This window comes from Hyperolius riggenbachi, chromosome 2 (assembly GCF_040937935.1).
Source record: "Hyperolius riggenbachi isolate aHypRig1 chromosome 2, aHypRig1.pri, whole genome shotgun sequence".
Lineage (NCBI taxonomy): Eukaryota > Metazoa > Chordata > Amphibia > Anura > Hyperoliidae > Hyperolius > Hyperolius riggenbachi.
The window spans coordinates 146,422,536-146,450,160 of NC_090647.1; the positions used below are offsets into that span (position 1 = coordinate 146,422,536).

Consider the following 27,625-nt stretch of genomic DNA (forward strand, 5'->3'; position numbering starts at 1 on the left):
ACCACAGACACATTCACAATGTCTCCCCTATTCTTATAGCTCGGGTTGTCTCCAACTCTATAGGTAGAAAGACAGCATGTCTGGAGCATGTAAGAAGCTAAAAAGAGGTTTACGAGTCTTGAAGCCCATTGTCAAGGAACAATCTTTGCATTCATTTTTCACATGACACGCTCCCTGGAAATCCCCTTATAGTATAGGCTTCACAGTGAAAAATGGGAAATGACATGCCTTTGTGTTTCCTTACTTATTAGGGTCTGACCATAAACAATCTTTGGAAACACCAAATCCTAATTACCAGTACATGTTTAGACAGATGTTTGAACAATAGATTTTTCTTTTCTTCTCCAGAAGCATTAAAACCTGTTGCTACCTGAATAAATCAATACACAGCCAGAGCAGAGGGGAGTAGCTCATGCGGCAGTTTCCCTTTGTGTAGAATCCTTCCATTATAAACGTGTAATGCTTGTCCTCCTCCTGTGACACAGCTTTTCAAGAAGAAAGAGAAAAGACAGCCCTCAAGTCTTCATATGCTTGTCTGTATAATGACCTGTTTAGAAATCGCTGATGTTTGACCATTATTTTGATTAAAAGGAATAAATTCAAACTTTAGGTACCCAAACCTATAACTCATGAATCAATAACAGAATGTCAAGAGGACATTCGTTACTAATATAACTCTTGCCGTGCAGTGGTAGGTTCCGGGGTTCACATTTGAGGCTGGACAGTATCTGTTAGGAAGTTGTATGTTCTTCCTGTGCTTGTATGGAACTCGTCTGGGCACTCTGGTTTCCATAATCCAGCCCATTTCCTGAACAACCGTTCATCCGATCAGATTGTTGCAGTTGATCGGAAATGTTTTTTTGGACCCACCATTGAAAAGGATAAGCTGTCTGCCCCATTAACAATATCCAATTGATCAAATGGTCAATTGTTCAGGAGATTGTACCATTAATGGACCACCTTTAAAGTGCATACACATGCACAACAATTGTTGCCCAGAGGGACTGGGGCTTGACCCCTGGGTGATGGTTCAAGAGCTGAGCCCTGAGCTAAATCAGAGCGGCATGTCACTTGCTATGGGGAAGGGAGCAGGGATGATATGCAATGCATGATGGAGCATGCCAAATCATTGCCGAATCAACAAGCCTGGGGGACACCTATATAACTGTTTTCTCTGGTGAATCAGCATCGACTGGCTGCCTTGGCTGCCTCAGCTGAGAACAGTCTAGCATGTGTACTAGTCTATGGTAGGGACTTTAGACTGGAACTATGGTAGGGACTAAACAATGAGACTCTCTGGTAGACAGTGAGATTACTTTGTACTGTGTAAACTGCTAAAGTCAGCAGTTTACAAATGCAGTAGTTACAAAATGGACATAATAAACAAGTATAACAACCATGCACAAAACTGTAATTTCCATTAAAACAATACAAAACAGACCACAAGGGACAAAGTTTAAAAGGAAAGCTGTCAGTAGAGACATGTGTAATTAGAAGTTCATCCAAAGATTGATGCAAAAGTGTCAAAGTCCCATGAATAAATCCTAAGTAAGCCAACCCCCGTTGAACTTCTGTAATGTCTTGTTGATTTTGGCTGTCATATATTCTAAGGTTCTAACAGTTTGCACCCTGTGAAAGATCTGACTGATAAATGGAGGTCATATCTGTTTTATGACAGATCTGTTATTTTGGGACGTGACTATTTAGTATAATTTAGTGCCGCAGAAGATTCAATATTAATAATAATGTAAGTGAGAATATGTAAGAATAAGTAAGAGAATATGTCCTATTCTCCCAGTTTCTGTAGCACAACTTTGAAGCATTTGAAAATATAGTTTGTTTAGTGCTGACTGTTTTAATAAGACTATGGTCCTGATTAACTAGATGCTGGATATCAGGAGCTCTGCTCTAGCAGAAGCCCTTTTGTTGGCCTCCATCCACTAAATAGCTCTGGTCATCTAACCTTAGTTCTTTCCCTGGCTGATGCTTATAGACTGAGACGCATTGCTGAAAAGAAGATAGAAGTGTGTTCACAGCCCTCACTCTAACCGTCATCCCATAAATCGTAAATTCTTAAAGGGACACTTAAGTCAAAAAAAATAAATGAGTTTTACTCACCTGTGGCTTCCAATAGCCCCCTGCAGCTGTCCGGTGCCCTCGCCGTCTCCCTCCGATCCTCCTGGCCCCACCGGCAGCCACTTTCGGTGACAGGAGCTGACAGGCTGGGGACGCGAGTGATTCTTCGCGTTCCTGGCCACAATAGCGCTCTCTATGCTGCCATAGCATATATCATATACCATATAGCAGCATAGAGGGTGCTAATGTGTCTGGGAACCCGAAGAATCACTCGCGTCCCCAGCCTGTCAGCTCCTGTCACCGAAACAGGAAGTGGCTGCCGGCGGGGCCAGGAGGATCGGAGGGAGACGGCGAGGGCAGCGGAGAGCTTCAGGGGGCTATTGGAAGCCCTAGGTGAGTAAAACTCATTTTTTTTTACGTATGTGTCCCTTTAAAGTGAACCCGAGGTGAGAGGTATATGGAGGCAGCCATATTTATTTCATATTAAACAATACTAGTTGCCTGGCAGCCCTGCTGATCTTTTTGGCTGCAGTAGTGTCTGAACTACACCAGAAACAAGCATGCAGCTACTCTTGTCAGATCTGACAATGTCAGAAACACCTGATCTGCATGCTTGTTCAGGGTGTATGGCTAAATGTATTAGAAGAAGAGGATCAGCAGGACAGCCAGGCAACTGGTATTGCTTAAATGGAAATAAATGTGGCAGCCTCCAAATCACTCTCACCTCAGGTTCACTTTAACAGCTCATTTAAATGGGGCTACTTAGCACTTCTTGACGATGTGTTCACTTTAACGCACAACCTACCCTGCATAAACTGAAATAGAATGAAAGCAAGAGAAGACTTAAGTCCAAATGGAAGAGTATGTACTGTTTGAAAATAATTTGTTACATTAAAAAAAAAGTGTTCTACTTTATCGCCTTACATGTGACTCTCGGTTTGGACATTCTACTGTGGAACAATCTGTTGGAATTTATATTTATTAATAGATTCTCTGAATAAAATTACATTTGCAGATAAATTGTTTTCCTTTTAATTTATTCTTTGTTTCTCTATCAGTTGATCGAAATCGAGAGAGTAAAGAAAACCAATGGCTTGGAGTCACGGTGAAAAGTCAGGGTCCTGGTGGAAAGATTGTGGTAAGTTGTAATTTTTGTTTAAATTATCTTTGGTAAACTAAGTAGGTCCAGCCGCTCAAAACCTGAGGAATCATCAGCCATTTTAATCCCTAACCCTCCCCCCCCTCCCGGTCTAATTTCCCAAGGCTTTCTCCAGCTCCTTCCCGGCAACATGTCCGCTTGCAGCCCGCGGCCTGGTGTCCCCACCTGCACGAGCGCCGTGTCAATCACGGCCACGTTGTCTGTGGTGTACTGCACAGGTGCAGTGGTTCTGCACCTGCGCAGTACATCGCGGACAATGTGGCTGTGATTGACAGCAGCGCTCGCGTAGGCACAGTACAAGGCTGACCCTGAGGTCGGCCTCAGTACCGGCGGAGACACTGGTTTGCAAGCGGAGCTGTGTCGTGGGACATGTCACCGTGAAGGAGATGGAGGAAGGCACGGGTAAGTAGATCGGGAAAGGGGGATTAAATTGGCTGATGATTCCTTTAAAGTGAAACTTTTGGCAATACTGAAAAACTGCCAGGGCAGACTTAAAGAAAGACTGCGGTGAAAATAACGTGATTAATCAAATTGCTTATTGTTTACAATATTGAATTATAGATTAGTGAGTTTGTCCATTGTGAAATCTTTCCTCTCCCTGATTTAATTACTGGTACATTCTGAAACTTATCATTCTGATATCTTTAATTCTGCTAGGTGATCTGTATGGAATGTTTGTTACTGACAGTTCTATCCACAGAGAGAAATACTGCTTGCTTGGCAGTTGAAAACAGCAGTTATTTCCCACAATGCAACTAGGTTCACAGACAGCAAACTGTCAGGACCAAGGTCATGACATCCCACTGTGAGACAGCTTTCACCACAATATCATCCATACAGACCCCTCTGGTGATCTATTCGAGAAAAGGTAAAGATTTCTCATAGGAAAGGGGGTATCGGCTACTGATCGGAATTAAGTTCTATCCTTAGTTAGTTAAAGTTCCTCTTCAAGAATTATTCCCATGACCCAATTATTTTGGCATTTTTTATGACGACCGGTTATTTTTTTTTGAGCGACAAGTGATCGTAGTGAGTACATGTGCGTAATTACATAAACAAAGTTTTGCAACACGTAGCGATTCCGAACCACCACGACGTATTGAATCTTTAAGATGCCCAATGACTCCTGCGCAAAGTACCACAATCGTTCAACCTCTCGTTCACACCCGTCGTGTGCTGTCATGTGTTGTCGCGTGTTCCCGCAGGTAGGATGATGAATCGTGGAATGCTTTTCGTCGGGATGCATCACCGTGAGGTTAGCTGCTAGCTAGCCTGCCTTTTGCTTTCGGAAACTTTGACTTTAGACAAAAGTGATTACGGGGACCGGGGAGGACAAGGAGAGGAATGGACAATGCACAGAGGTATGTGGATCCAGCATAAACATAACTTACCATAGCTTACCTTAGGCTGAGATAGATTAAGATGTAATGTGGTCCTAGGGAAGGTAGTAGATTTGGGGCCTCCTTGTGATTCTTTTGGTAAGCTGAAATGGAGAGAGGTCAGAGAAGGTGACGGGGGCCCCTTGCCAACCATTAGGCCCCAAGTACTTGCCTAGGGTGCCTGGTGTATGATCCTGCTCTGACCTTAGTTAGCTTTGGTTAGGGTCAGGCCTACTTTAAACATAAATAGCAGACAAAGCAATCAATAAATTATTAGGTGACAAACAATGATCCATATTTATATCTCTTTATAGGATTCGTTTCCTGGTTCCCATTCCATTAACAGTTTCTCTTCTGCATTGTAATCAATCAGGATGAGCTATTACCCTGCATTGTCTGCCAAAATATCTTTTAAATATATAGCCCAATCCATTGTTTGTAATATGTACAGCTTTTAGTGCGTTTTGAGTTCTGTAGCGGTACATTGTATGATCTGTAGATAGCAATTTATACTTGAAATCTTGCCAGGCCGTTAGTTACAGTCATTTGTAATATGCAGCATAAGAGGCCTATTGATGAAGGATGGCACATGAGAATAAGAATGAGCAAAATCACTGATAATTCATTTCATAGGAAATTTGTATTGGAAGACATGGAGCCAAAGTATGCGCTGCCTGGCTGTCATGCTAATCGGCTTTAATATTTCCTAAGTCACAAGACAGGATCAAGTTTGTGGATTCCTTTTTCTCAGTTCCCATTATTTTCATAGGCTGTATTTGTATGCGTTGTAAGTAACTAGGGGCTTTACGCATCAACATGTGAAAGTATGTAATAGCAGTAGCCTGTTGTCTCACCTTAGTTTAATTATGACTCGCTAGACATGATCAATGAGGAGCAAATAACTCTGGATTGTATGGAAAAGTAAAACAAATTGGCCCATGTGCAATTAACTTTTTCTCCTAGTCGATACATTTTGAACTTGTCAATAAAATGCCCTTTAAACCACCAAAGAACCACCAAAGAGCAAAAAAAGATTTAAAATCATTTTGATAGCACTTTTTCACCTACTTTTGTCACTTTTTTCCAAAGTTCTGAAAAGATCTTCTAAACTGAAGATGAAAAATGATCTCCTAGTAGAAAACTCAGCTGAAAAATAAGTTAATTGCGCATTATGGCCCAGTGTATGCAACTTGAAATTGGGCCTATCAAAATTGCCAGGAAATTAATTTGATTGGTCCAATTTTCACAAAAGTAAAAGAATGGTGCTGGATACAAGTGGATTTCTTTTTTGTTTTTTAAATGAATGGAATGTAAACATACAGTGTGTTTTGTTTTCCCTTTAACCCTTAATGGTGCTGATAATTTTGTAAGGGTTCTGTAAAAGACTCCTTTTCTCATTTAACTGGGAGTTGGAGGGAGTGTTTGTTTGTGTCCAAGTAAGGCAGGGAACACATAACACCAACACCAACATGGGGGGCCCCCCATGCTTGTACCTTCTTTTTGGGTACAAAGAATTAACCGAAGAACCTGGAGCTCACCAGAACTGGGCACTGATTGTTTGTGATGACAGTTTACATTTTAAATAACAACATTTACAGAGAGACTGAAGCCTCGAAAATTACCTGTTTTTATTAGCCAGTCCTTCTCAGCATTAATGGCATAGATAAAACACCACAGCTAAACAAGGCCTTAATCACCCCGAAATCCTAAGGGGAAATTGCGGGGTTCCTTCCTGTTAAAGGCAGAGCTTTGTGCAGTAGCTCTGCCTGTATTCGCATCAATCCCCGCCTCCTCCCGCCCCACTCAGTCTATTTTAACTGAGAAGGGTGGGAGGAGGCGGAGATTCACGGGGATTGATGCAACTGGAGGCAGAGCTACAGGCCAAAGCTCTGCCTCTCCCGGGAAACGAAATCCACGAATTTGAAAGTCGTAGAATTTTGCTCCAGGATTTGGGGGTGATAAAGGCCTTGTTTAGCCACGGGAAAGCAGTGTTTCATCTATGCCATTAATGCCATTAATGCTGAAAAGGACAGGTAATTTTAGCTTCAGAGTCTCTTTAAACATGCATTGTGGGTTTTAATGTTAATCCTTGTACTGCTGGCAATTGGATTAAGAGTCTTGGAAAACATTTTTTTTTTATATATGGTAGGAGGAGGCTTTCTGCCTTCTTCCCACATTGAAATAATGTAGTCACAAACACATAAATCCCCTCCCCAATGCTTACACCTCTTCCTTGGGGCCACTGGAAGTGCAGAAGAACCCAGTATCCATAAATTGTGGCCATCAGCTCATTGTGATGAGGTAGGGGTAGGAAGGGGTCCACATAAGTCCACAAGAGGAAAAGGAGCGCATACAAAATGGTCACTCACCACTCAGTATTGCAGGACCTGATCCTGCTAAATCCTTGGCCTTGCTCACGGCAAGATGAGCAGAGATAAAGACATAAAACAGGCAGCAGGAAAATCTGTCCAAAAAGGGATTTATTTACATGCAAACATTATGTAAACATGGCACACACAGGTTGTAAACATACATATAGTGCTGCAGGGGTGAGTGGCTCATGGGGTGGAAGCCTCAGTTCAGACCGTCAGAACATGCATTTTGTGGCCAAAGGAGGATGCTTGTTCACTTGTTAGGTCTGGGTGTGGGGAGTTAAAGGGGGAACGCAGAGGGAGTAAGCCTTGGGTCCCGCCCACCTAACACCACGCCTACAGGAATACAAATTGTAACAATGTGTGCAACATACAAACATTGGGCATTAGGAAAGAGAACATGTCTATTAGTAATTACGGTATCTATTTTACGTTTTTCAAACAATATTTTTACTATACACTTATAAAAAAGTTGTATTGTGATTCAACTGAGCCTATCTGGCATGCTGATATACTGTCACTGAATGACTGTGAGTGAGGGGGAGTGATTGGGGAAGTGCGGTAATGTTCTATTAGTCTTTACTGAGGCTGGATGCTTACAAACATTGCCTGGACAAGTTTGGCCTGCTTATAGCGTGTGTGCTTCTGCTGAGCTGATGCTACAGAAGATGACTGTACAAATAGTGACTTTTGGGCTAGTAGGCCTGCAGTGAATGCGATCTCTGGGGGGGATTCAGTGACAACATCCTGCCTGGACCAAAATGTGACATCAAATGGGTAGAGATCTGTGGATTTCTGTCTCATCTCCACTGTGATTAGTTACTGTTTTTTATTTTGTTAGAAATGTTTAAAAAATATACTGTAAAACAATATGAATATAATATTTATGAGGTTAGAGGAATGTTGTATACACATTTTCCTAGAAAATAAAAACACGCAATTGAAAACATGTTTGCAAAATGGCATAACCAGTTGGCAATCCCTGCAACCAACACTTTAAGTATAAAGCAATAGTCACATGATGTGTTGGCAGTGAATCCTAAAAGCCCAATGGGAATGTCAGATCTGATTTCCCACCAGAGCTTGTGGTGTGAAGTGACATTACAGGTCATGGGTCATGGGGACACTTCCAGCCCTGTGCCAATAGTAAATCCACAATCAGTATTTCTTCTTGGCTGCGGATTATCAAGAAATTTAAATATGATATAAGAAGCACTAGAAAACTTCAGCATAATATGGGAGTCTCTGCTAAGCCTTGACATATTAAATTAACTAGAATCAAAGCTAGCTTGTCAAATGCAAAATAACACCACAATTCAGTGATTGCCAGCAATGAAACTGATTTCCCAGCAAGCTCTCAGGTCTTGTATATCAGTGCTCAGTTGCGTTGTCCTCTCACTGCCCATACAGTTCTATGGATCTATTTACAATTCTGTGCTGTATCTGATCAAGTTATTCAAATTCGCTGCATGCAGGCTTTGTATTTAAGTCTATTTCCAGTTTCCATTGCAGTTCACACACATTTTAACTCGTGTGCTATGCAACGGACCACTGTGAATCCCGCCTCAGGCTATATTCACAGTGAAAGCTGCATTGTGTACCCTGTAACAGCGGTGTAATAAGCGGCGGGGATACCGCCGCAGCAGAGAGCGGCATGTCTGCCACTTCTGCATCTCAGCCGGCGGCGATCCCCGCCTCGCAGCCGTGTAGGACGCCTCGGTCGGGTCCTTTGGCTGCACACAAACTTAAGGCTACGCGTGCGCGCGCCCAGAGGCAAGATATTTATAATTTAAGAAGAAGGGTCAGCTGACTCGCCGGTCAGCTGACCATGGAGAGCTCATGGATTGGCTGGGCTCGTGGACGGCACTGGTGAGTGATCCTCAGCATTTAAGGATCTCCTTGTCAGTCGCTCCTTGTCTGCTGTTGCGAATACCTCGTGTTAGCGCTCAGACCTTTGATAGCTATAATTATAAATCATTATTATTGTTGATTTACTGTGCATGACCCTCTGCTCGAAATTCTGACTCGGATTTCTGCCTCCTGATTCTGTACTCAGCTATCTGATCTGTTGCCGATTTTCTGCCTGTACCTTTGACTCTGATTTGTGCCTCCTGATTCTGTACCTTATCTGCCCGACCCGTTGCCGACCTCAGCTTACTCTTGACTACGATTAGCCTGATGATTTTGTACTGCTGCTGACCGATCCTTACCGACTTTGCCTGTACGACCACTCTAGTAGTGATAGTCCCTACAGCCAGGGGGATATCGCATAGGAGTGCTCTTGTATACTGTGCACTAATCACCTGTGATCACACTCTAATTAAAGTACTGATATTTTGCTAGCGAGCCTTCCGCTGATCTTCCATCAGTAAGATACTGATTACTTCTGACAATTTGTATATCTGCATTGGTGATTATACTGCAGATCACCACCTAATCAGATATCTGTGCTCGCGCTGACACACATTGTTACAAGCGGGAATGCAATGGAAAGGGAAAGCAGCGCCACACATTATCCGTGCATTGCGTTGCGTACAGGGAAACACAGTTCAATGAAAAGTTTGCTTCATAGTACCGTTAACACCGGCATTATGCAGTAAACGCCCTGCATGCAGGGAGTTAGGATACAGCACCGCACTGTATTGCTTTTGTATTGCAATGTGATGTTCTGCATTATAATGCAACCGTTACGAGGCACTGCATTAGCCCACTGTGAACCTAGCCTTAAGGTAACAAAGAAATAGCTTATTTAAATAATGTCTTATGACACTGCAGAATGTAAAAAGAGGAAACAATAAAGTACACTCAGTATTTTATGGTCATTGTAGAATATATAGCATATATATGGGCTGTAAATAGAACCTATGCCAAAGTTTATTGGTCCTAAAATGAATACTTTGATACCATTTACTGGATGGTAACTGAGAGCTCAGTGGTGACTTGGATGTGCTTTAGGATTAACCAGGACTTCCTGAGACATCAAACACAGTGAATATCCTGACTTTTTGATAAGTCACAGCCAGTAAGCTCTGCTAACTTTAAATACCCTCTGTAAAGCTATTTAATCATGGATGGAACGGTTCCCATAACAAGAAGTTATACTCCTTCCTGATATGCCACCAATTGTGATACTCTGAATAATGAAGCTGGGAAAATGAATCAGGATGTGCATAGGCATGCCAGACTTCTTTAGTCCTGGCTTTCAGAGTGTTACTATAGTGGGGCAAACCACTGTTTGTTTCTCCTATTGTAAAGCACTATGGACGATGATGACACTATATGAATGATCAGTAATAATAATAATGCTTGCCTTAGTGTTATTATTTCACCTTGAAGGGTTTTTAAAAATAATGAAAATGTATTTCATTTTTCTATGGGAAGGTGTATAATAGGGTGTTTGGATGTGGTTTTACTTTTTGGCCACAAGATGGAGATACAGAGTTAGTGTGTTCTAAAAATAGAAACAGAACCAAGTGCTTGTATTTGTTTATATTTGTGTAAATACAGGGACGTAGATACTCGTGCTGGGGAACGTGAAAAGGTTTCAGAGATCATTATCCTGACACTTCTGTTCCAAGGCTTTTCATGGGGCATTTAAATTCTGACATACATTACTTTTGTTTCACAGAACTAGAGTCTTGGGCTCAATATCTGGACAAAACACTATGTGCATGGCGTTTGTATGTTCTCCCTGTGTTTGTGTGGGTTTCCTATGACCACTCTGGATTCCTCCCACATCCAAAAACACACTAATAGGTTACTAGCTTCTCTAAATGTATAACAAAACTATGTGTCCATTCATCACTCCACCCTCACACAATGCCTGACTGGAATAAGGCCCTCTTGATTGATGTTCAAGTTTTTGTTAGATTCTTTACATATATTTTACTATTTACCTTAATCAAATTATTACATCTGTAATCCAATGTCTGTGGTGGAACAGCAGTAAAGTAAAAATGGTAAAGTTCATTAGTCTTTCTTTGTCAGTTAGATCCCGGACAAGAGCTCCTCTTTATCCGGCTGTTAAATGTAGCGTTACAATTTAAGAACATCTGTGTTCTTTTCTCAAATGAACTGTTGGGTAGCTGCAATAAATGTCCCTAAATTGCTACTCCACCTGCATAAAAAGTCATTTGTATAGATCAGTGAGTCAGTGCAGGCGCCCCTGAGTGCGTGAGTCAGAGCCACCGTTACTTCTAAAGTTCCAAGCCAGTTCCACATTCCAGGAGGGAGACACCCGCCACCGTTTACAAGCCTTGTTATATGAGAATGAACGCTACGGAAGTCTAACGAGTGCCTCTAACTGACTGTGCTTCACAGATGGAAATGATCTGTTCAGGATCCACATGCTTCATATAAGCTCGTTGTGTGTTATGACGGCAACACATGTTACAATTTTTTCTGTTTGATTTTACCCCAATTCGATTAAAACAATTGATTGTGTGAAAAAATCTATAGAAAATATTTTTTTTGATCTACAAATTCAATAAAAATTTTAATTTTTCTCAATGAAAAATCGATCTGAAAGGTTGGAAAAATCATATCAATTTTGTCAGAAATTGAATGGTGTGTGGTGAGTTGCATGACAATCACTCAACATAATACATTTTAAGTTTACATTCAAGAATAAAGAAACTTTATTTGTCAAAGTGACACACTAGAGAGAATGTATTTCTTCAGTGTCATAAATGTAGTGTTGTTGATTGATGAAAATAAATGAGGAACAGATTTGTTAATGTAAGGTACATTTTCTAAGGTTGTTTGTGTTGTGTGCCTCTATACATAGCAGTGATAACACAGAGAGCACCCAATACACGTTTATAAATGAAAATATATATATTACTAGTGACCTAAGCCCATTTAAAAATGGACTCTAGTTCTGTCGCCGATAGAGCGCACCCGCAGGCAGGGCTCACCAGCCCACCGCGCGCACCCAACCGCCACTCCCATGTGTGGCGCACACACACGCCTGCCCGCTTGCCCGGCCCGCCTCCTGGCCCCCGCGTCCTGTCCCAAAGGCTGTGTCAGCGAAGTAGCGCAAAAGCACTGACACATGGACGTGGGACGCAGGGACACTTGTAGATTATTAGGTAGGATTACATATTTTATATCTTCTATTCAATTGTTTTTGTTGTGATTGTGTCAAAATGGAATATACGTGTCTAGTACATTGGTTTTTACAGTCAAATTTTTCATTCAAGTGAAAAAAAATATTGAAATTGAAATTGAAAAAAAAAAAAATTGTAATGTGTGGCAACCATAAGTCTGGAATAGGGATCGGCTCTCTAGACGTACAGTGGATTGGAGCTGCTAGTACTGAGTAGCCATGCTCTTGCCAGCTGCAAGTGTCTCTGGCCTCTGAAATCGGTCGTATACGTGATGAATAATATAACAGAATTATATTGTCAAATAGCTGGAATACATTCTTGCACTGCGTTAGGAGAACGTCTGTCTGTGCAAGGGCAAAGAACTGGTTAGGGTGTAATTTAATTTATTAAATATATGCATAGGAGACACATTCCGTCTCCATGGGAGCCATGTATATAAATACAGCATAGAGTGTGTAAAGTGAGGGGTGAGTGGAAAGTGTTGGGATCTTGGTTGCTGTGGAGATGTTGTGACCTTTTCATTGTCAGCTCAGCAGGATATTGCTGGGTGCTGTTAGAAATTCTATATGACCTTAATATGCGTCTGTATAGTGATTACCAGACCCTTCGCAGGATGACATGGGAGGATCTGTTTTACTATTTCTGCTTGAATTTCTTTTAAGATATTCAGACATAATGTAAACATCAGGAATTTTGTGTTATTACACATTATTCTTTTTTTTTTTGGGGGGGGGGGGGGGGGGCAAAACTGAAAATGTGATAGATGACGTTTTTAAAGTGTTTATTTCAACTAACTATAAAAGTACTGTATTGTGAGTGGCTAGGTTGGCCCTGATCAAAGAAAAGAAAAAGATTGGAGAATGGAATAAAGTAATAGCAGTGACATTTTACTTGTACCAGGCAATGTAGTCACAGGTGTGAGGGCAAAGAAGTCAAAACTGAGTAATCAAAGGAGAAGAAATGTAATTTGTGCAGAAGCCCAAAATGGGTGTTGTTTAGAGGAGAGAAAATTATGGAGTAATCCTCTGGAAACTGGATTCCAGCTGTCATTTTTACCGTTATAGAAACAAAACTTATGCTTTCTGTAAGTTATATGGATAATTTTGGCCATCTTTTTCTCACTATTTTATGTCAGAATTCACTTACTGACCCTGTAGGCCTCCTCTTCCATCTGTGTAATGTGTACACTGGAATTTCAGGGAATACATCATTAAGATGGGTATCTGTAGCTTATATGAGTTTCTGTTTAATGTGTAACCTGGAATCTCAGATAATGTATTTTTTGATGGATATCTGATAATTATATGAGTTTCTGCTAACGCATATGTAAGTGACCTCAGCTAAATAGCCACGTTTTACACATTGTAATGATTATGTCATCTTGTTTATGCTAAGCAGCTGATTGGTCCAGCATTTCACTGTTTTTCTATATACAATATACCTTATTTGGAATACATACATTCAGAAAATTAAGACCTTCCAATTACGCTCTCCCACAGCCTCAATGTGTGGTAAGAGGGTATTGAGAAACTCTTAAAGTTTACTTTCGTACCGTGTTAGCTTCGTTTTCCCCCGGCAACGTGTACTCTTCTCCGCCTTCTCCGTCGTCAAGTGCCTGCGCAGGATGCGCTTGATGGCGGGGAGGGCAAACATGAGTACACGTTGCTGGGGGCCATCTCTCAGTCGGCCAAAAACGAAACTAACCCGCGGCGGGAACCGGAGGACGCTTGAGGAGCGGCGAGGGCACAGGATGGCTGCAGGGGGCTTGGGGAAGCCCCAGGTGAGTGAAACTTTTTTTTCCCCCCTGGGTTAAGGTTCCCTTTAAATTGGCTATTTCACTCTCTTCCTACAGTTGTATATAAGGCCCCAGTATCAGTTATAATTAGGAGTTACTGATCAACTGTTTGTGACTTGGCTGTGGAAAACATTAACATTATTATTATTAGCAACCTAGTTTAACAAGCAAAGCAGTGACGCATACTGGGGAGTACTCGAAAATTAAAAACTAGTCTATTTTGCAACAGTGTATTCAAAGTTTATTAGCAAAGTTAAATCGCAACAATTCACACGGCTGAATGTGTGGTCACATGAATTGAGTACAGTAGTATGATGGCACTTGTCAGTTTCTAAATTTTTAAGCCCTTCCTCTAGCCAGGGCCTGCGCTTCCATAGAGGCAAAGGGGGCAATTGCCTCAGGGCCCCAGAGCCTGTAGGGGCCCACCAAGGTGCCTCCCCCTCCAGCTATGGCGACCCTATTCATGCTTGCAAGGATTGAGAAAGAGATAAAGTCCAGAGCATAGAGCACGGTGCTGCCTCCTGTGTCCTGCCTGGATTAGATAAGACTCTGATATGTGTACACTCTGCATTTGTAGGGAAAAAGAGAAGGGTAATAATGGGGACCCCAACAATGCTTTAGGGGACGTATGTTGGACACTTAAATATATTATGTGACGGGAGGGGCTGGGGCTTGGCAGCCAGCTTGGGGGCGCAGGGAGGTGAATTTGGCGTGGGGGAAGGGCTGTGCTGGGGGGTGGCAAGTTACTTTTGCCCCAGGGCCCCATTGTATGTATGTATATGGGCAACAAGTGTAATTAAACAGTTCTAAGTTGTAAACAGATGACAGTCAATTACAATTGTAAGCAATCTCAATCAGCAAGCCAGGGGTCATACACATGTATCAGATGGCAGGCAATCCTAATTGTAATGATAAAGACAAAAGAAATACCGAGAGCCCAATATAGTGTAGTATGCAAAACAAAGGGTTGGAAATGAAAAGTATATAATGTATATACTCACAAACGTGGGTTACCTCCTAGGTAACCACTGTATAGGCAGGTGAGGAGATTAGACCTGTCCTCACTCAGGATTAAAAGTCACTCTCTGTAGATAAGGAAATAAGGGGCAACACCGCTCCAACGGAGGTGGATATTGATAATGTAAGAGTGAACAGAGGCGCCAGCAGGATAAAAGGTTCTAAAAGGCTTAAAATCCCTCAGGAGGTGGTGGTGGACTCGCCTTCCCGAAGCAGACAAGATACCGTCAGTTTTATGACAACAGGTTTATTAATATACTCCAAAACAAACAGTGCAACGCGTTTCACGGGTATGTTCCCGCTTCCTCAGGCAATAAACAGATAGGAGTACACAGTATGGTCTCAAGGTCACGAATAGCGCCTCTGTTTGTTTTGGAGTATATTAATAAACCTGTTGTCATAAAACTGACGGTATCTTGTCTGCTTCGGGAAGGCGGGTCCACCACCACCTCCTGAGGGATTTTAAGCCTTTTAGAACCTTTTATCCTGCTGGCGCCTCTGTTCACTCTTACAATCCTAATTGTAGGCAATCTCAAAGTCAGCAAGCCATATCAGACAAGTACAGGGATAGACAAAAGAGTGGTCAGGCAGGCAAGAGTCCGTTCAGGTAGCAGACAATAGAATGGTCAGTGTTCAGGTAAAGGTTCAGACAAGGCATCAGGTAAGTAACAGGAGGCAACAACAAGGGAAGCCCAGCAGCTAGCGACTATCACAGGCAATTAACAAGTGCGCCATCCTCACTTAGATGCTAGCCACAGCCAATCAGGAAGTCTAACAACCACAATCAGCCAATTGAAAGCCAGACCTGCCTCTAGTGATTGACTTTGCATGAGTCTGTTACTTCCTGGTTTAGAGACGGCGCTGGAGAGCATACGCCGAGCATCCCTATTGCCCAGCACCGCCAGATGAAGTCTGTCCGTGCGGAACCCATGGAGACAACAAACCCACATGGAGTGGTGTGCACCCATCAGTACTGACCCCCAAAAAACCCTGCTCCATTACTAGACCCGGACTGTGGCGAGATCTTGAAAATAGCCAAGTCTATCTTGTAGTGATCCTGGACACTGCACATATGCCACAAGTGATTCTGCATTTGAATATATTGCTGCAAAATGGACTGTTCTTTGTTTTTTTAAAATACTTCCCCAGTTTGCATGAATGAATTAATAGGAGCGGGATGATCACCCTTTGGCTAGTACTCTATCTACTCCACCGTTGATTATGTATTAACAAGCAGAACAGGCAGCATTTATTAACCATAGCTCTTCAAGCCAGATACCGCCAAATGCTGACTTTAGGTATATTTATGTATTTTTATTTGCGACAGAGATATCCCCTCTACAGCCTGATGATGTTTCCATTCCTTTGTTACCAATGATGGCACAGGCATAGAAAGTAAAGGGATTCTGGTGCCCCTCCCTGATGTTTATGTCAAAATTCCTACGATATACTTCAAGCCTTTCACTCCACAATAGCTGTGGCCTGTAGTAAACAATAGTGACATTATTTCAAAAGAGGTGAACCATTATTTGGAATGAGAGAAGAAAATAACTTTTAAAGTGTATATGAGATGAAGGACATCTCAGGTACCATACTTACCTGGGGCTTCCTTAAGGCCGATCAGTCCCTCGCTGTCTCTCTGGGTGGCTCTTGTCCCCTGCAAAATGGCTCGAAAGCCTGGCCAAGTCACGTTTTGTCGGGCATGCACAGCTCGTCGTGCTCCTGTCCCTGGGAGAGTTCTGCACCTCCCAGCACTCCCAACTGCGGAAGTGCGACGGGGAGAGCGCTGGTCCGCGCATACATGACAAAGCACGTCTCGGCCAGACTTTCGGGCCGTATTGCAGGGGACAGGAGCCACCTAGGGAGACAGCAAGCCTCAAGGGGGCTTAAGGAATTCCCAGGTAAGTATAGAACCTGATATGGCTTTCATCTCAGGTTCACTTTAAGCGAAGAGAGCAGGAATCTCCTGTATGGAAATTTCAGAACAGACTAGTTCATAATAGTAGATAATACAGCTCTTCAATGTCCAGTCATAACCAAAATGAATCAATCCGTGTTTGGCCAATCCCTTCAAAGTTACTTCATTATCACAAGAGATGAGAAAGATGAAAGTATGCATTGAAATACTAATGCCACTGTTATTACAGACTCATTAATCCCAGTTCTTTCGCAAAGTCAGTGATGTGTTATTGCTGAGAATTCCGGAGCTAACTTAAAATTAATTCATGTAAACAAGTGTGCCTGCTGCATGCCTGAAATTAGAGGGAAGAAGCTGCCGTTCATGATTGTATAAACATTTAGAATTTTATAACGGTATTAATATTATTTATAGTATGGAAGGGCAGCCAAACTAGTCTGAGACTAAAACACATATTTCCATTCTCGTCAGTCAAACAGTTTTTCTCCATCTGAAGTCATACTCAAGGCTTAGCTGTAGTTATTTTTAGATGGACCTACTGCATTGGATAATTTACAAGTACTGTCAGGTCCCAGCCTTCTTTTAACTAAATTTACTGAACCTGGATGAACAACCTCCTGAATTATAGTTTATAATCTTGTTACTCTTGCTCCTACCCAATATTTAGTAATTAAGCTCATTTTTATAGTTATTTATGTTTTGTGCTTCTGTCATGAATGCCCCTGAATATGGTCTGGAAATATAAATCAGTATATTTACTAGATGGCGGGTCCGAAAGTAGATTAGATCTTGCAGTGTTATTGGAAAGTACAGCTTAGAAAAGATGTAATTTATCTATTCCAGCAACTCCTCATGTCTGGCAGGGTGTGGTTAAATCTATAGGAGCATTGCTCCACTGAACTCAAAAGCCACTGTTAAGGTGACCACACACATTACAATTTTTCTTTTATTCAATGAAATGTATCCAGTTTTTTGGTTGTTTGAACCCTGGTTTTACACTTATTTTTTGCAGTTTGGTGGGGATGTGAAACTTCTGCTGTATCCCACTGCAACACAAAAAATGACACACCTATGACCCTGCAGCAGAGTGCACCAGCAGGGTCATATGCATAGTGTCGCCTCCCGCTCAATTACTTATTCCCTGCTGGCAGAAAGTACATCACTGGGATTCCCTGGGATACCCCTCAATCCGCGCATGTGCACTCCGGTCAATGAACTTCCTGCATTACCCATAAACTGCAATAACTTCTGCCACCGCTGCGTCCCAGCAGAAGTCTGCAGACTTTGCGTCCGCTCGCCAGCAATTTGGAAACTTCCACCACAATGTGGTAAGTGGGCAAGGCCCCATACACTTGTATTACCGTTGCGTTACCCTGCGGTAAAACAGGGTACCACAGTGCACACTTGCAAGTGTAAAAGGGGTCAGAAAGCTCTGAGGAAGGTAGCAAACACGTGTGTTTGAGATTGCAATAATTAAGGTTTGGTATGTACTGAATTGTTACATCCAACAATCTGGTAAAGTTGGCCTGGATTGTCCAATACGTCCAATCTCAAAAAATTTAATAAAACAGGAAATTCTATCGGATTTCCGGGTTGAATTTAAAAAAAAGAAAGAAAACCTTTCAATTTTTCTGTACAACAATTATCAACGAATTGTGGTAAAATCGAGCACAAAAATTGTAACGTGTGTGGCCACTTTAATTCAGTATTACAGTTTGCTGATCTTTTTTCATGGATTTGTAAAGTCTGTGTCCCAGCATTTCCAGAGCAAATGTAGATTATTTACAGGAATGGCAGGTGGATGTACTTCACTAATACTGCAGCGTAGTCTTACTTGAATCCTGACTAAATCGGACTATCCATCTTTTTGCATTGGCTTCTCTTGCACTACTAATCTGGCTTTAAAAACAAACAAAAAAGAAAATATGCAATAGTGGTGAGTGCTTTCGCAATGCAGCGCTGGGTCCTCCACGGTTCGAATCCCAGCCAGAGCCCTATCTGCACAGAGTTTGTATGTTCTCCCTGGGTCTGTGTGGGTTTCTTCACATATCCCGCAAACATACAGATACGTTTATTGGTTTCCCTCTAAATTGTCACTAGACTACGATACATGCACTACGCGATACATAGATAGACATATGACTATAGTAGGGATTAGATTGTGAGCCCCTCTGAGCGACAGTTAAGTGACAAGATAATATACTCTGTACAGCGCTGTGGAAGATGTCGGCACTATATAAATACTAAATGATATGTGTCACTAGTGCTGTGGCAGCTGCTACTACTAATACGTATTATTACAATATCACTCATTTCTTTTTTATGTTTGTTTTATTTCAAATAAAATAATGAATTTAAAGAAAATATTTATGATTTATATTTAAAGATGTATATTGTAAAAGTGAATTGTGAAATTCTGAATCATGCCAGTGTTGCTGTACACTTGCTTTATTTGCTGTTTGGTTGCCAACTTAAAAGGGGAACTGTAGCATAGAACAGAAGAATAGTCAGCACTATTTCTTTTAACAGTTTCCAGATTTTAGCTTAGTAGTTTTCTTTTTTAGTACAAGCGGAAATTTTGACTCACTTGCAATATTGGAACAGTAAAAGGTTAAGACCCGGATTTACCTCACAGGAGCCTATAGGCACAGGGTGTGTAAAAATACAGAGGCGCCAATAGGATAAAATTAGATAAAAGGTTTAAAACGGTTTTGGTGGCGGTGGTGGACCATCCACACACAAACAGACCAAAATGCTGTTGATTGAAGAAAAAACGATTTATTCACATACTCCTAGATAAAAGTGCAACGCGTTTCACGGGCAACATCCCGCTTCATCAGGCAATGAATAACCGGAGTATCTCACTAGAAATGACAGAAATGTAAAGCATATCAGGGAGCTGTATAAAAATATAGAGTGTCGCATGAGTATGGGGCATGTAAATGTAATAAACTTATTGCTTTGATGCACAATAAATGAACTACTATAATAGTATGTGTTAAAAGGATCATGTGGGGTCGGTGTAGTGAATGGTGTGAGGGGGCGAGCTGTACGTGAAAAGGTGTGGGTGTTTAAGACCTGGTAAAAGATGGGTATAGGGAGATGATCGGTGAAGTGTAATGGTACTAGTGACAGGCGGGGGTGAATAACAAGTAGCTCTACTGGGAACAAAGTTGTAATGATGCGTGCCAGGTACGCATCATTACATCATTTCTAGTGAGATACTCCGGTTATTCATTGCCTGATGAAGTGGGATGTTGCCCGTGAAACGCGTTGCACTTTTATGTAAGAGTATGTGAATAAATCGTTTTTTCTTCAATCAACAGCATTTTGGTCTGTTTGTGTGTGGATGGTCCACCACCGCCACCAAAACCGTTTTAAACCTTTTATCTAATTTTATCCTATTGGCGCCTCTGTATTTTTACACATCAAGTTGACCACCCTTGGTGGAAGGGTGACACACCCTCCTTTCTTCTGTCCACAGAGAGCGACATCTTAGTCCTGAGTGGGGTCAGGCCTAATCTCCCCACCTGCCGATACAGTGGTTGCCTTAGAGCAACCCAGGTTTGTAAGTACGATACTTACGATTTATATTTCTTCTATTTTTACATAATATACTACACTATATTGGGCTCTCTGTCTCCATTTCCAATAGCTACAGGGGTTCTGGCACCTTAGACTTCGCCATCCATGAACCTATAAACCCCCGCTGAACCGCACCACAAGTGGGCTGGCTGTCCCAGCTGTCACTCCTCCCTTACTTCCCTTGCCTCATAGGTAGCTACAGGTGCCCCTTAGTATTAGGTAGCAAGAAGCACTTTCAATATTAAATAGCTAGAAGACTCTCAGGATTAAGTATCTTGATGTGCCCCTGACTAAAGGGAGATCTTGTCAGTGAAATGCCAGAAGTCAGATGAGTAACCTCTCATTTACACTCTCATCAGGACTCTGCATAGGGAAGGAGAGAGAGAGAGAGAGGCACTTGGGGAGGGGAGTGAGCCGCCTTTTCATCATCAGGCGTCTGTAGGCATGAGCCTACAGTGCCTTATGGTAAATCCGGCCCTGTATATGTGTGTAGGTGTTTGTGTAAAAGTATAGATAAAAACTACCCTCATGTAATACATCTTCCTTTTTCAGACATGTGCTCATCTGTATGAGTCCCGGCAGAGGGTGACCCAGCCATCAGAGACAAGGGATGTAATAGGTCGCTGCTTTGTTCTGAGTGAAGATCTGACCATCAGTGATGACTTGGATGGAGGAGACTGGAAATTCTGTGAGGGTCGGCCACAAGGTCATGAGATGTTTGGCTTTTGTCAACAAGGATTGTCCGCTGGATTCACCTCTGATAATCATTATATCATGTTTGGGGCACCTGGGACCTACAACTGGAAAGGTAGCAGAAGTTAATGGTTATTTCTTATAACGTTTTTTTTATATATATTATTATTATTTATTTAGGGAACAAATAACCTAACCTCTGTTTTGCATTAAATAGCAGGGTATGATGTCACACACAACTATTGCTTGACCAAGCTAACATTCAGGGTCAGTGGGAGGGACAGGGACAGTGTCATCTAACAAGCCATACTGGGAGAAAACTCCCAGCACCACTCTTCCCTGACTCACAGAACAGCATGAACTGCTTTTTATTGGGAAGCATTTAACCATACCTCATGTCAGCATTTTCCTGCCACTTTAAATATGCCCTTAAAGAGTACTTGAGCTGAAATTTACAGAGCCTGGCAATGACAGACTCTGCCTCAATAAGGACAGATGAGGAGGGTTGTGTGGATAAACACATACCTGTCCTGACATCTGGAGCATAGGAGATGCTCCGCCCCCTCCTCTGCAGTATGGTGGCAGCCATGTTTCCGAAGACTGCTGAAGATCTTTGGGATCCTCAGCCTGCAGGGCCACAGCCTTCCCCCAAAAGCCAACTACAGCCTTCCCCACTAAAGACAACTACAGCAAAAGTGGAGCAGTTAGGGCTGGTTCAGACGGACGTCTGTGTGGCATCACGTTTGGGGGCCTTGCGGCGGCTGCGCAGTCAGGCTTTCAGTAGCCTTCGTGTCGCGTTTTGATGCGGTCGCATTTTTTCTTTCCCTAGGGGGACATTAGCCGTCGCGGTTGGCCGCTCCCTGGAAGCTACATGTCGCTTCCAGGGGCAGCTCGAACGCTAGCGAAAACCGGGACCCGAACGCCGCGATCGTGTAAAAGCACGCAAAAGCTCGGTGTAAACGCTCCCATTCACTTGAATGGGAGCGTTTACCGCGACGTTCCGAACGCTTGGGGTAAACACTCCGCAAGCGTCCGTCTGAACCAGTCCTTACTAAGTAACCAATCATTAATTTTCAGCTATTAATCGCAATAAGGATTTAAACTGGTTTATTTGGTACAATTGTTTCAGCTCTAGTTTTGTTCACTCTGCTCTTCACAAATCCACCTCATTGTGCCCAATCCAATATGCTTTTTCTCCTAGGTTTTCTCAAAGGTGATATTTTCACATCTTACCAATAACATGCCTTTCAAGTCACCAGCAAGCAAGAAAATACTCATTGTAATCAGTTCTTTTGCACCTTCCTTTTGGTACTTTATCAATTGCAGAGTACTAAAAAAGTTATTTGAGGCCGGGTTTGCACTCATCGTGTGCGATGTGGCGTGCACACGCCCCGCAGAAATGAGGCTTCATATGATCCTGCACTATAGTGCGGCGACAGGGTAATATGCATAGGCCTTCCCCCTGGTCAGTGACATACTCCCTGCTGGGCAGGAAGTACGTTACTGGGATTCCACTCTGTCCGCACATGTGCGCTGCACCTCACCAGGCTTTTGTCATGCACACTGCCTGCGTCGCCCATTGCCTTGTATTATTATATAATCTGTGCGGTAAGCATTGTTCATGCGGAAATGTGCTGCAGCCTTTGCAACAGCATTGCGGCAATTTAGATACTTCCATCACGGTGCGTCGCATCATGTCAACTGTGCAAATCTCTATAGACTTACATCTCCCTTGGGACAAGCGGAGAATACAGCAGAGTGATGCAGCACGGCCAGTGTGCAAGGGGCCTGAAACAGAAGATGAGAACTTAGGAGAAAAAATGAATTGGATTGGACAGATTGGCCTCAATTCACTAAGGTCATGCTGGAGATAATAAGGCAAGAGAAAACTTACCACCACACATCGATCTTGCCTTATTAAGGTTTCGAGATACGTTTTCACGGTGAGAGTTATCTTATTTCTGTCCTTAAATTAACTTGTACTTATTTTCGCATGCAGTTAATTAACAGTTCTGATCCAGTTCTGTATAATGCCTGAAGAAGAAACCTAATATTTCGAAAGCTTGCAATAAACCATATACAGTTAGTCATTAAAGGTATCACTGGAATCAACGTTTGTTGGCTTGATGTCTGCATTAATTAACAGCCTGTCCTTAACTTTAGAATTCTGTAGTTATTTTAATGATTGAAATGTTAACTTTAGAGAACTCTCTTTAACTTAGACTGAAGAGTTAAGTTTACTACATGCCTTATCACCATGGTGAAAACACTAGAAACAGCTCAGAAAGTTATTAAAGACAGGTGATAAGCTTATTGAATTGAGGCCAATTGTGTCTAATGAAACAGTATCGCGATTAGTGGAAAATGTGGGTGCATAAAATGAGGTTGAATATTACTTTCTGTATTAGTGAAAGGGTAGGAAGTGTGGTACTAATTTTTTTTGTTTTACTTTTTTTCCTTTCCAAATTTCAGCTCCCTTTCTGGAACAGATCCTGTTTGTTTTAGTATTTGATCACAGTGTTTCTGTTTCTACCCCTGCTGATAACTGTCACTTAAAAAGTATTTTGTTTTCCTTCTTTTTATACATCTCAGATACCATCTGTGAGTGTGCAGGTTTATTAAGTGAATACTCTGAGTGCATGTGTCAGCAGTCAAAAAGCAAAAAATATAAAAAAACATATTTATCTGATATGCTAATTTATTAAAGTACATGGGAATCGAAAAAATAAACAGATACCGTAGGAGAGGCAATGCTCTGGGTGCTGTAGAGCCTTCCCGCACCATTCATGGTCCACTCGTCCTAGCGCTGGTTCCACCGGTAGCAGTATTCGATTGGTCGAATACTACTCTTTGCTGCCGCCAGAGGCTTGGAAGTCTTTGGCAGCCCAAGGACAGGCCGCTCCATACTGCTCTTGCGTGAGCATGCTCTCTCGTGTGTTCATGCATGCATAGTACAGAGCCGCCCATCTTTAGGAGCACTCAGGCTCCTGAAGACGTCTGAAGCCTCTCGTGGTGGGGGATTCAAACAGAGGAGTCACCACTGGAACAAGTTGACCGGTAGAGGTGCGGGAAGGCTCTATAGGACCCAGAGCCTTCTCTCTCCTTAGGTAAGTATCTGTTTTTGTTTTATATTCCCATTAGCTTTAAAGAGGGTGTGCAATGAAGAACATTTACCATGTGGAGAGAAGTTCCTATTTATTTTATTAATTTCTCTACCTCTGATTAGATATTCAAAGTGAACAGAATGAGCCATCACTGCTCTGCTATATGTAATATATTAATGAACTTTTGAGATTTTTTTATGGTTGTTTGTACTTTTCGATCCATACAGTAATACCGTTCATGTGCAAGGTCTCAGCTCCATTTCATGCTTGCTTTGCCTCCCAGGTGAGCTACGGGTGGAGCTTTTTAATCAGAGTGCTGTGGAATTTGGTACTTACGATGACGGACCATATGAAGTTGCTGGAGAAACTAGCCAGAAACCTGACATGATCCCACTGGCATACAACAGTTATCTTGGTATGAGGTTGCGGCTGGTGGCTGCAGAGGGGCTGAGAAAGAAAGAAACAATGACTACAATGCTCTGTCTAAGAAAAGGCTAAATTCCAAATTCATAGAAATGTATTACACAAGACTTTAATTTTCCAATAAATAATCAGTAAAGCATAGACATGGTCAGCTGCTCTAATTTATGATGTTTGTAAGATCAACGCAAAACCAAAGTTAATACGGTACTAAGAAGGTTGATTCCTTAGCAACATTTATACCTAAGTTTCTTTCTTTCTTACCCTCCCTCAGCTTCCTAAGCCATGACACACTCTTTCTTTCCACTTTCTAATTCATGTTCCCTTCTCTTTCTCTCCCCCCTCTACTTCTGTTCCTGGGGGATTCATGACCATGGCACAGGACTCTTGTTTGTCACAAACATTGATAGTTCAAACCCGGATCAGCTGATATATAGATCTCCGGAGCCAAAGGAAGAGGGAGCCAGGCTGGGCCCTGATGTGGCTCTCAATAGCTATTTAGGTTTGTAATTTGCATACGTGTGTGGGCCGGGTTCAGCTCCTCCCTTCTGCATGTTATCTTACCCTGAGTGACTGTTTAAGATGCTGGCTATGTACACATGGCTTGCTTTGCCTATGCATGCTGTTGCACTCGAATGATAGGCATGGCAAGTATTTTTTTTTCTGTAATTTTTGCTGCATGTCACCATATTCTGCTTAATCTTTTACACACCTGCTTAAACCAGTTGCTCCCAACTCGTGTACCGCGACATACAGTATATATGTATTGTGGCAGTTCAGGTCATGTTAGCTCTTCCCAGCTGTTTACATGCTTACTGCAGAGAACTGTAACAATTTTACATTTTCTTGCAAGACATATTTTCACACCTAGCAATTCACTGTTTTTCCTGAGTTTTCTCCTAGGTGATATTTTTAAAACTTCAACTATCAATAAAATACATTTTAAACCACCAGCAAGCAAAAAAAAACACCTCATAATAATTTTAATAGTACCTTTTCTCCCACGTTTTGCTACATTTTCACTTGCAAAGTGCTAAAAAATATTTTAAATACAAAAAGAAAAATTATCTCCTAAGGGAAAACTTAAGAGGAAAAAGTTAATTGCACATGGGCCAATTGGTAAAATACCTTTTTTATCGAACACACAAGAAAAAAGCTCAAATACCGGTAGTTTTGTTTTTAGTTTTTAACTCATTTGTTAGGGTTTTTTTTTTTTTACAGTTGCTCGGTGATAAGTTCTTTGGTAGAGAACATGAAGGAATTACCTTCTGGGTGAAAAATCAGGTGGAAAGTTAATTGAAGGAGAACCGATCTGTTAGGAGAATCTGAAGTTTCAGTGTAGTCAGGGCTGGGTCTAGACTTTTTGGGCAGGTGCCGCCTCCCCCCTACTTCCGCCGCCTGAGGAACCTGCCTCACCCAGGCTCATGGGTGGCCCAGGGCTGATTGTGATATGTCTCAACCTAAAAAAAAAAAGTTTGGAATACTGGTCTAAAGTATGGACCACTATGGCCTTTATTTAGTAATTTAATACGAAGAATAGTGACATCCCATACAAACATTTAAAAAGAGATTTTCAGTAGACTTTTGTACAGTAGAATCTTACACATTTTTGGCACAGCTCAAATGAATTGATGCGACCGAATCAGGAAGAGAAGTAGAACACATTTCTCTGTTCATTCTAAACGCATCCATGAATATGGCTCTCAAGGACTGGAGTTCGACAACTGTGGGTTATAGTAAACCCTGTCCCTAGGTCCCATCCATGTGCCTGTATGAGAATACAATGTATGGCAAATCCTGATATAGTAAACTACTTGGCCAGGTCCCATGGTATTAGTGTTTACTATAAAGGGATTCTACTGTAATAGGAAAAATTAAGCTTGTTTGATTGGTAAGGAATACAGTAAATTGTTGCAGATTATTGTAAATCTAGCTAGTGGTGGTCCGTATGCTGTCTGGGTAGGAATGTGCACACCATTTCTCCGGATGTTGCGTGTGCATCTTGAATTGCACAATTAGATCAATTACATTGTACCAATCAGATTGGACCAGTTTAATTGCATGCTTGGGCTAGTCAGACTGGACCAACAGTATTACACGATTCAACCAATCAGATCTGACCAATCAAAATTGCACAATTAGACCAATCATATTGCATGATTGTATCAATGAGATACGACTTACTTGGACTAATACAAATAAATCATTGGACCAATCAGATTGAAACAATCCCATTGCATGATTGGAAAAATTGTATTGCACAATTGGACTAATAAGATTGGACCAATCAAATTACACGATTGAACCAATCACGTTGCATGGTTGGATCAATCATATTGCACAATTGGATCAATCAGATTTTACAAATCACATTGCACAATTGTGAATTTTGATTGGTCCAATCTGATTTTGTCCAATTGTGACCTGAGTCACCCAGTGACCAGCTGTGCCAAGTTTGAGCACCCTACCATGAACTGCAGTTTAAATTTCACATTCAAAATGAATGGCTGAATTTTGTTTCATGAATTTTAACCCCAGTCACCCAATGACCAGCTTTGTCAAGTTTCAGGACCCTGCCATTAACAGTGTAACAGCGGCATTCATTTACTGTAATTATTCCCCTTGAAAATCCAACTTTTTCTAGTTCCTAGTTTAGCAAAGTTAGGAAAGGGTTAGTGTCTGTGCCATGTTTATCACAGTTTTTTTAGTGCTCTAATGTGAACCCAAAGTGTCACAGAGAAAGGACGTATGGATAACAATGTTAATATCCTATAGATACTAACTTCCCATTCCTTGAATATATATATATATATATATATATATATATATATATATATATATATATATATATATATAATAATTATTTATATATTATTGACTGAGATACTCGTTCTGTGAGGACTTGGATGATCATTTAGAATGTTGCCCCCTAGCATCATGTCACGATCCAGCACACTGAATCTCTAAATGACACAACCAAATACATGCAATGGGCTTGA

The 27,625-nt window shown here is 41.7% G+C and overlaps 1 protein-coding gene across 4 annotated transcripts in view; it reads left to right on the plus strand.

Moving 5' to 3' along the window:
- Window positions 1-27,625, plus strand: part of ITGA7 (integrin subunit alpha 7) — a 243,330-nt gene that overhangs the window by 139,726 nt on the left and 75,979 nt on the right. For 2 of the 4 annotated variants that reach the window (XM_068267656.1, XM_068267653.1), the window contains exons 3-5: window positions 3,135-3,214; window positions 20,962-21,217; window positions 24,490-24,621. In XM_068267656.1, the coding sequence (XP_068123757.1) occupies window positions 3,135-3,214; window positions 20,962-21,217; window positions 24,490-24,621 (468 nt within the window). Of the gene's footprint in view, window positions 1-3,134; window positions 3,215-20,961; window positions 21,218-24,489; window positions 24,622-25,008; window positions 25,129-27,625 lie in introns of all 4 variants that reach the window. The other 2 variants (XM_068267657.1, XM_068267654.1) reach the window with 2 other exon arrangements.